This window comes from Propithecus coquereli, unplaced genomic scaffold (genome assembly GCF_000956105.1).
Source record: "Propithecus coquereli isolate 6110/MARCELLA unplaced genomic scaffold, Pcoq_1.0 Scaffold104, whole genome shotgun sequence".
Classification (NCBI taxonomy): domain Eukaryota; kingdom Metazoa; phylum Chordata; class Mammalia; order Primates; family Indriidae; genus Propithecus; species Propithecus coquereli.
The window spans coordinates 8531687-8542344 of NW_012134303.1; the positions used below are offsets into that span (position 1 = coordinate 8531687).

General features: G+C 40.4%; 1 protein-coding gene across 2 annotated transcripts in view; it reads right to left on the minus strand.

Moving 5' to 3' along the window:
• Positions 1 to 10658, minus strand: part of TRPC5 (transient receptor potential cation channel, subfamily C, member 5) — a 296609-nt gene that overhangs the window by 133061 nt on the left and 152890 nt on the right. For both annotated transcript variants that reach the window (XM_012644764.1, XM_012644773.1), the window contains one exon: positions 6766 to 7287. In XM_012644764.1, the coding sequence (XP_012500218.1) occupies positions 6766 to 7287 (522 nt within the window). The remainder of the gene's footprint in view (positions 1 to 6765; positions 7288 to 10658) is intronic.

A 10658-nucleotide genomic window follows, 5' to 3' on the forward strand; every position in this document is an offset into this window, starting at 1 on the left:
CTACAGGCATGCGCCACCATGCCCGGCTAATTTTTTCTATATATTTTTAGCTGTCCAATTAATTTCTTTCTATTTTTAGTAGAGACGGGGTCTCTCTCTTGCTCAGGCTGGTTTCGAACTCCTGAGCTCAAATAATCCACCCGCCTCGGCCTCCCAGAGAGCTAGGATTACAGGCGTGAGCCACCGTGCCAGGCCCAATTTTTACAATTTTTGCTGTTTTACAGCAAAATTTTTACAAAAATTTTACAATTTTTGTAAAATTTGCAATTTTACAAATTAATGCTGACTATTATGTTTTTGTACTGATGGCTTTATCTTAATAGACTAGAGGTATTTAGGGATTCCTCTTGGGTATACTTCTTATTTTTTCAGGGACCCTACTCCCTCCAGTCCAAATTTCAGACTTATTTTTCTTCTGTGTATATAACCTCAGAAAGCTTACCAACCAACCAACCAACAGAAAATCCCTAACAAAAAAATAACTCTTAGTTCCTGAAAGTTATTTGAAAGTTACTTGCATCGACAAATATATCTATCCATTGGTCTCCAGTGGTCACATCTCTTCATGGTAATAAAGAATCCTTATCCTTGAAGGTGACCACTGTTATACTTCTGAAGAATGGAACTGCATTTTAGCAAGGTAAGGAAAACCACTGAACTCTTTATCCCTTGTCATAATTTCATCATAAAGACCCTAGAAAAATGCTGAAAACATCTCAAGAGGTAATTTTTAGTTTAACACAAGTATTCATGTAAAGTGGATTAGGGGGCCACAATTATGAAACACAACTTTAGTGTTTCAGATTTCTTTCATCAAAGATGTCATTAACAAAATCTGTTGTTGAAAACAAATACACATGCTTCTATATTATGACAAATTCTGCCAATATTGATGATTTTTAATAGTTTTATTCTTAAACTTGGGGAAACACTGGCCTTTCTTGAAACCGTATTTTTAAAATTTTAATGTTGGCATCTCCCTAACTTCTAGCTTTGGAAAATCAGCTGTGTTGCATTTCGTTTTATAGAGAAAAATATTTTCTTTTGTATGTGGAATACAGCTTTTTAGCTCAAGTTTTAAGAAACTTGAAACCTAAGGTGTGAGTGGGCTTAGCTTTAGGTCCTTTTCTCTGGTTCAGGAGCTCCTGATTGTCCTCCCCCGCAATACCTTCACTCATTGAGAAAGTTTCCATTTGTATTGGGTATTTCTTCATTTCTTCCCATTTGGAATCACAGCATGCTTTAAAAGATTAAACAGGGTGTCATCAGGAATGGCATAAGAGAGTGGACAAATCTTGCATCTGCTCTGTCCTGTTCCTGATTATGGACACTGAGAAAGTTATCCTACCTATCCTTGAAGATAGAACCTCAGGGTCCAACTGGTATCAGGCATGGAATCAAGTGGAAAAGAAAGCAGTTTTTCTTTTTTAGCTCAGTTACCCCATTCCCATCTAGAGGTTATTTCTCTTTGAATAATTCTGGTCTTGGGAGGTAATTCTTGTCCATTCTTTTACAGCCTTCAGGGTCTGAAGGTCATCTGAAAAAAACGTTCTTTTAAAAAAGTCTCCAACTTGTTTAGGGGCTCCCAAAATATAACCCTCAGACCAAATATATTGCCCCAGATCCTGGGGTGTGACCCACTTAAGATGTTAATATGTTTTTCTTCTTGATGAGTTAACACACATAAACCGGATGCCCCCAAGGAATTTGAGGAATTTTGTCTAACATGGAAAAGCTGAGTTCACTTGCCATAAATATAATGAAAGCATTAAGTTATGATTCATTTATTTCTTTGTGTCCAAAGTAAAGGATTGTTTGCCCAGTTTCATCACATTCTACATGAGGAGAGTTTGCACTGCAAAAATTGATGATCAAGTGTATTGTGTAATATGATAAAGACCAAGATCATGACCTTTTTTATGCTTGTGGCCTTAAACACTGGCTGTATATTTCACTTAATTAAAGATTAGATTGTAGATATTTATTGAACAGACGTACTAGCTTCCTCTGATGAAGGACTTTTGAGAATGAAGTTCTCACAGACACCTGAATTGTTGGAAACTCAGTAGCTCAAAGCATTGTGTTTTTTATCCAAACACACTACAGCTAGAATTAAAAAAAAATAGTTCCCAAACAAGGATATTGCTGATTCGTTCAACAAGGTAAGAATACTCAGCCTTACACTAGTCATGTGGATTGAACAGAGAGAAATTAGAGGTTGACTCATTTGATACTCAATGAAACCACAGACTATTTTTTAAAAAAAAAACCCTGAAATTCACAGATTGGGAAAGATTACAGAGTTTTTAGTGGAGATGAAGTCACAATTCAGAAGGGATTTATAGATTTTGATGAGTATAAATCATGTTTTACGTTCTTGAAGCAATGCCTTTGGAGTACAAACCTTAGGATATATCTGAATTTTCAAGCCTGCCTTTCTAATCATTGTGGCTTAGTTTGAAGAGAAACTAATTGAGCTAAAATTGGTCTATGGCCATTGCTAAGATAATTTATCTTGGAAAATTTGAAGCAAAATATATAAATCCCCAAATTATTCTGAAGTCTCTGGCTATGAGACTAAACTTTGGGCCATATTTGAGTTTATGTGATTCTCTTAAATTATATTCTTTATCATAAAATTATTGACATGGAAGTTGAGAGTGACTCACTATTCCTGCTGCAAAACTGGAGTTGGAGTTTGATGTACTTTGACTGAAATGATTCAGTCAATTAAATACCAGGGTTCTAATTGATTGATTCACAATGATCAGTAAATAGCACCAGGGCTAAAATTGTTATCTTTGCATAAATACAATGTTTTTTGTATTACTTTTGTGTTACTGCTAAGTATCCATAATTTTGAATAGTTAAGAGGTTGCTACTTTGTCAGTGTTATGGATTAAAGATAATGTATGCAAAATATGAAACTCTACTTAGATTGGCTCACTATTGAAAGAAAAGTGGATAACCGAAAACTGGTGCATCCTCGAAAATGAATCCTAGTGATGATGGTCGTACAATGTGCATGTACTTAATGCCACTGAACTGTAACCTTAAAAATGATTAAAATGATAAAATTTATATTAACGTATATTTTATCACAATAAAAAAAGACTTCTTTCATTTTAGTGTTCACAGCATATGGACCCTGGAAACAATGTTGGAATCTCTGGTGTTTAATTTTTTTTTTTTGAGACACAGTCTCACTCTGTTGCCCGGGCTAGAGTGCCGTGGCATCAGCCTAGCTCACAGCAACCTCAAACTCTTGGGCTCAAGCAATCCTCCTGCCTCAGCCTCCCAAGTAGCTGGGACTACAGAGATGTGCCACCATACCCGGCTAATTTTTTCTATATATTTTTAGTTGTCCAGCTAATTTCTTTCTATTTTTTTAGTAGAGATGGGGTCTCGCTCTTGCTCAGCTGGTCTCGAACTCCTGAGCTCAAACGATCCTCCCGCCTCGGCCTCCCAGAGTGCTAGGATTACAGGCATGAGCCACCACGCCCGGCCCTTCTGGTGCTTAATTAAGAGAGCAAAAAGAAATATAACCCCTTGGCACATTCAAGTTGGTACGAGAAATATATTGTATGAGCATATAGTAGCATAAAGATATTCTGTAATTGCAATGATAAGAGAAATTGTGAAGTAAGGAACACAGGGGACAAAGTTTCATGACAGTAAAAGGACTAAAACAAAAAGGGAAAAAATGGCGTGAAGGTTAATGAGGGTTGGAGGGTAGTTAATGTAGAACCCAAAGCGATTCCATGGTCACGTGCCAAGCAGATCCCCTTGAGAGTAAGAAAGTCATCACAGTAGTTTCCAAATGGAGCACTAACGAAAACTGGCAAATGAAGATTACGTGAGCAGAAGGGATCGAATCATAAAATAGTTGGAGGGTGACCTGTGAATGTGCAATTGATGAAATATTGCAGTGAAGTTATTTGAAAAAATGCTTTGTCAATTTTCAGGGGGATGCGGAGTGTAAAAATTGTGAAATTCATCTCTTATTTAGTGGGATGAGGAATGCAAACTTCAGTCAGATTCTGCAATTATCTATTTCTTTAAACTGTTCTGCTCCCATTAACCATCCTGTCACTTGGAAGCATTTCACGTTCTAAAAATACCTGTGATTTTTTTCTCATAGTATTGTAACAATTTATGTAAAGTGAAATAAAGCCCCGAAACTGTAATATGTATCATTAATGGAAATGTACGCATATATTGAAGTGTGGAAAAAGCAATCAGACCTTACAGCAGACTACTTAACACAATAACTGATACTACACATCAACAGCAGGGCCGTGGGAGGGAAGGAGGGTAAGAGAGGGGATGGGCCTTTGCTATATCTGTTCCCTGCAATTTTAATGCACAGAATCAGACCATACACCATGGGTCCTCCATGTGTAACAATAACAATGAATAACAATAGCAGCTAATAGTTATTGAATGCCCACGGTATGCTTAGCATTGTGCTATGCATAAGTATATTACCTGTTTTATTTTATTTAATCTTTACATTTCTCCAGGGAGGTAAGTGCTCCTGTTTTCCCCATTTTTCAGAAGAGGAAAGTGAGGTTAAGTAAATCCAGGCTTACTGAAATAAAGGGAGTAAATGGCAAAATAGGATGAGACTCACTGGTGGGCCCAGCTATTTACCACTTACCCCAATATAGCCCTTTCCATCTCCATGTTGCTCTTTTGTCATTTGTTATCCCCTTCCAGGTTTGCCCCTGGTACTCATTTTTGCCTCGTTTCAAAAGCATAGTAGTTTTTTTATTTGTTTGAGAGAAAGGGACCAAGTAAACACGCAGTGAGGTTTGCCTTAGAGCCTGGGTCCATGAAGGGATGGCGCTGCCAGTTGCTCTTTAGCTGGCAAGCACCTCTAAGTTCCACCTGTTTGAATCCGACTCCAGGTGGCATGGAAGAGAGATGGAAATGAACATTAAAGCACTTCTGGTGCCATGCACTGAACAGTAGCTTTCCTCATTTATTTCCCACAATTACCCTATGAAAGAAGGAGTTGTACTCATGGTTTATAGTTCAGTGGAGGGCTAGAGAGACATCTGCTATGGTGTGATCTCCAAACTGTTAGGGTTCGCCCTTGATTGTTACCTTCAGATTGGCCAGGTCTATGAAGTAGAGAAATTATTGTCATCTCTGTTTTATGAATGAGAAAACTAATGCCCTGAAAATTTGAGTCACTTTTCTCCGGTCATACAGCTGGTGGGTTGATAGCTAGTGAGTTAGAATTCTGTCCTCAAGTACTCTGGCTTTATAGCCCCTGCTCTTTCCACAGTACCATGCTGCCTCTTTAAAGAGCTAAATTAAGCTTACAGGAGGCTCCCCATAATTGTTTGATAAGACAGCATAGAATGGCACCTGCTATTAACAGATTGTAAATCTGGCCTAGTTGGAAAGCAAAGCCTCTCCTGTGATCTGCTTGAACAGACCTCCCTCAAAGGGGTGGACCCTAACAGTCGGGAGGTCGGACCATAGCAGATGTTTCTCTAGCCCTCTACTGAACAATAAACCTTGAGTATAACTCCTTTAAAATGCATATCTTGGCCTTCTTGCTAAGGAGCTGCCAGGGACTCAGTTGGGTCAATAATTACTAGCATCTGGACAGTGAGCTTTCCAAGATCACTGCCTTCCATGGCCCCAGTAATGCAAGGTAGGATCCTTGGTCATGTGTTCTCACTGTTCCTTCAGAGTACTTATCTTAGTATGTAATTATATATTCATTCTAGTGATCATTTACTTAACGTCTACCACCAGCTGGTAAGCTCCATGACAGCAGGGTCAGTGCCTGTCTTCTGAATCCCAAGCACCTAGAACAGAGCTCAATAAGCATTTGTTGAATGAACGAATGCTTTCCCATCAGAAAATCAGATGTCATTCCCAGTCTTCCTTTATTTTAGTCCTTAATCTTTTGTATTCTGAGCAGGAAGGGTAAAAGAGGGGAACCTGCTTAAATGTAATTAGTTCATAGGCTGAGATGGGACCATCTCTTTCTTCATCCTGCAGTGTTGCTAGATACATGATCAGACACCGGAGGGTTGGGCATTCTTGCAATACCTTAACAGTGCTGAAATCTGCAGCATGGTACTAAGGAAGTTAAAGTTTGAATGTACCCACTTTATTTAAAAGGTTTTTTTCTTTAAATGAAATGCGGTTGAAGTGAACATGATTTTGTTGACCATGTTCGTGGATTATAGATGCAACATGCATTGGTAGAATGGTGTGATGGTCTTTTGTGATACTTAATTTTTACATATCCCAGTCTCTGTAAGTATCTGCATAGACAAAGAGAAAAAAAAACTCCTGCTTTGCTTTTATTGAAGGGTTTCCAGGACTGCTCCTGAGCTCTGTTTTAAGTATGTGTATCTTTTGCTTGTATTTTGTATTATGAGCACGTTGGCATTGTCCCCTTTATTTTTTTCTCTTTTTGGGACATATGAAGCAAGTAATTCTTTTTATGTATCTTTTTTCTTTTGTAAACTTTTTTTTGTTTTGTTTAAAAATGGCTTTATAAAAGGGCTTTTATAACCCCCCCTCAAAAAAAAAAACATCAGATGTCTGCTTATCTCACCCTAAAGAAAATATACAGAGGCTGTCTGTGCCTTGGATGAATAGGCCTTACTGTTGTGAGGGCTCTTTAACCATTTGTTTGCTAGAGGGCTAAGTGGTTGAAAACTGTTGTCTCTTGCTCTGCTGCTCTGGACTCGGAGGCCTTAAGCTTCCCTGAAAGTAGAAATGAGTTCAGCTTACCTCCTTCTGGTGGTATTTGATTGCTACCTTCAGCTTTGCCAGGTCATGGTACTTCTGAGGGTCAAGCTCTTCGCTGTGGTCATCTCGATGGTTGAGGATGATCTCCAGTTCCCGGGAGCTCCGAGCTTGGTCCAGCAGATCTTTGGCAAAGAGCTTGCACTGCTGGGAGAGCTCCTCATACTCAGCCTTGAACTCATTCTCCACCTTGCTGAGCTCCTTGAGCTCCCAGCCCAGGCGGAAGGCGGTTAGGATGGGGTCCTCGCTTGATAAGGCAATGAGTGAGGGGCTTGCCAGAGCCTTATAGATGTTCAGTCGGGAACGGGAGTGGCGCAGGCTGTCTACCTCTGAACTAGACACGCACTCCATGCAGTTGCAGCGGATCTGGTGGGGCCGTGGGATAGTGACCCGTTTTTGGACAAGCAGTTTGATGATTTCGTAGTTATTGGTGTGAGCAGCCAGCATGATGGGAGTGATGTCTGGTGTGAACTCAGAGAACTGGGTGTCCATCATCAGAGTGGGGACCTAGGCACAAGAATTGAGAAGCATAGAAGGGCAGGATTAAAGTTGAGTGAGAGAAGGAGCATAGGGCCTATCAAATGTTAGCAATTCAGGCAAGCCTAGGCAATATGTCTCTAGAGCTTGGCTCTTAAATTATGCAATGACAATGTACCCAATTCTGTCTGAGACATAATGAGGGATATGGAGAAGTAAAGGGCATTTTTTCCTGACGTTCTGGGGCTTGGCTGGGTAGATCAAATTTACATAAAATTGGTAACAGTACATAGTAGTATCTGTTCAGTTTCAAATGAGTAGTAGAGACTGCAGGAATATTTGTTTTAAAGGCTAAAGACAACCAGTAATCTTTTTTTTATTATTTCAGCATATTATGGGGGTACAGATGTTTAGATTACTTATGTTGCCCTTGCTCCCCCCCCCAAGTCCGAGTTTCAAATATGTCCATCCTTCAGGTGGTGCGCATTGCACTCTTTGTGTATGCAAATACCCGTCCCCTCCTCCCTCCTCCCCCCCCCGCTGCCCAACATTCAATAGATGTTATTCTTACATGTGCACTTATGTGGACAACCAGTAATCTTAAAGACTATGTCACTAAGTCAAGGCCTGAGGGCTGAAAAGAAAATTTCCTCAAATGGTTATACTGACTTTGTATGTATACGGGACTTCAGGGGACAAAAGACCAAGGCCAGACAGGGTTTGTCCAACTTCCTGTAGGTCCCAGGAAGGTAGAGAGAATTTGTTATTGTCAGGAAGAAGTACTCTGTAAAATGAGGACTTCTAGGCTTCAGGAAGGGTTAATAATAGTAAAAGGACTTTTGATAAAACTGCTATGTCTATAATGTTTGGTGTAAATAGCAGCTATAGGCAAAAGGTGTGGGGTTCCTTGGATATTTGGGTGCGTGTATAGAACCTGATCAATGAGTAAAAATATCTTTCAACTTGAATATGTGTGTTTTGGGACCCAGTCTGTTCTCAGTCCAATAGGGAAACTGAGGCAGCTCACTAGACTCACAGAAGAGTCTGTGGTAGGATCTAGCGCTAGAGAATGGGGAGGACTGGATTGGTCAGAGGAATCTTTATGGAGGGGTGGAGCTGAGTATTCAAAGCATGAATAGAATTTTAGAAGATTGGGCAATATTGATGTTCTTAAACTTTAGTGGGGAAAAAAACCCAGTACCAAATATTCATTTTAACTTGGGAGAACAGAACATGGACAATTGAGATTCTCATAGAATAGACAAATAGTGTTTTAATCAATAGTTCCTTTTTACTCCCAAAAGTTCTTTAGAAAAAATAAAACAACAACCCACAGTTACTGGCAAACTGACAAAAGGATGAATGACTATTTTTCAACATCGTTGCCTCCCTCCCACCTGACACGAGGGATTCCCAAACAGGGAAGAGGCCAGAAAATGGAGTCAGGGAGTGGGAAAAAAATGGAGGAGGAGGAGTTTGCAAGAAACCTGTTTCCTTCACAGAGTGGTTGCATCAGCCTCTAAATAGTTGAAAGTTGGCTGCACATTGGTCATCAATTGCTGGAATGGAGCAGCGAGTAAACAGTGTTAAACATTTAGAGAGAGCAGCTACAAACAAGATAGCAGGAAGTGAGCAACTGGCTCATAAAGTAAATTGGACACAGGAAAGTATAATCTCAGAAATTAACATAAGCCTACAGGCTAAGGAAGAAGCAGGTTTGAGTGGGCCTGGAAGTGAACATAAACATGATCAGCATAAAGCCTACTGTTGGGAGAGATGGTAAGTGAGCAATTTGTCAAGTCTGCTGAGGAAGAGGAGAGCTCACATCTGGGAAATCTTCCCTTTCTCTGGGCAGGGGCATTCCTTAGGATCTAAGGGTGTTGGGTGGGGAGGGAAAAGGGGGTAGCCTGCAGCACAGGATTCCCCAGGTTAGACTGCAGGCATGGGACTGCTTCCTACCACGCTGTTCCTCCTGTTCTCTCTCTCTCCCTTCCCTTGCTCTTTCTACTTTTCGTACTCTTTTCCTTTCTTTTCTTCCATGTCAATGCCGCCAGTCCTGTCTGAGACACACAGGAGTACCCATAAATGTTGCTTAGCCCCGCTTGTTTCATGGAGCCAAAAAGTTGATGTCTATGCCAAGAATGTGAAATGCTTTCAGGAGCTATCTGATTCCACTGTTCAACGAGGACCTTTCTGATTCTCCATTTGGCTTTCTGGGTACGTGACACCAGAGAGGAAATCTTTTCAAAAGGAAAACTGGTCTACAGTGCCACACCCACCTCATTCATTGCTCTCTGTGTGTATATCCATGTGGAATCCCCTATGTGGAATGGTCTTGCCCCATTTCTCTGCCAGTCAAGAGCCATTGCAAGCTCTGGCTTCTTCAATAGCTTCTCTTCCTAACTTTGAGCCCATCCCTTGTTGCCCACCCAAATACTGTGGGCTCAAGGTTACATCCAAGACAATCCCTTTTTTGGTGCTGCCTTACATTGTTCTCAAATTATTTCACACCTGTATTTCTTGCCACCTCAACGAGGTTTTGAGCTCTTTGAAGGCAGACCTGTCTTACCTTGCTTTTTCCCCTATAGCATCTAGCACATGCCAGACACACAGCAGGTACTCAACAAAAAGGAACTAACTTTCCTATTTTCAAGTTAAGAAATTGACTATTTACAAACCTGACTCTATAATTTGGGTCCATTTGAGCTCATTTCTTTGGACCATTCCTGCCCAAGTCCAGCTGAGAAGGTAGACATCCCAAGATTCTAAAAAGGGTTAGCAAACTGGCTCTATAAGGAATTACTGTGAGGTCTCAAAAACTTGGAACAGATTCCATCTGTTATTTTCACAATTCTATTGCTTCAAAAATGGAGACTCTGATCCATAGATCACAGGTTTCTATTCCTTCTACCCTCTCTCCTTCTTCCTCCCCACATCAACCTGCTGCTTCTTCCCTTCCCAGGCTGTACAGGGACCATGGACAACCATCAGGACGGCCATGATAAAGAAAGAGAAGGTTCTATAATGAGAGTCAGAGGTTTCTAATAATAATCTAGACTGTATGACATGGTCTACAATAGCGGCCAAACAGGTAACAGAAATGAGGACCAGGTGTGAGTATATATGCATCATTTGGATGAGTGAATGGTAGGAAGCGATGAACTGTAGAGCCCCTCTCAAAGAGGGCAGCTGCTGCTCAGCTCCTGAAAATTGTCGTTATAAGCACAAATGAAGGCCCAGTGTTGTGATTTTTCAACAGAAGTCAGAAATATGGATTTTGGGCTAGAATCTCTTAAAGATTTTAGTGTTGGTTCAAAAATCTTAAAGACCATGTGCAGGCCAAACAAAATACATGTGAGGCAAATTTGTCTTGAGCAAGCCAGTTTGTGACCTTTGTGCTA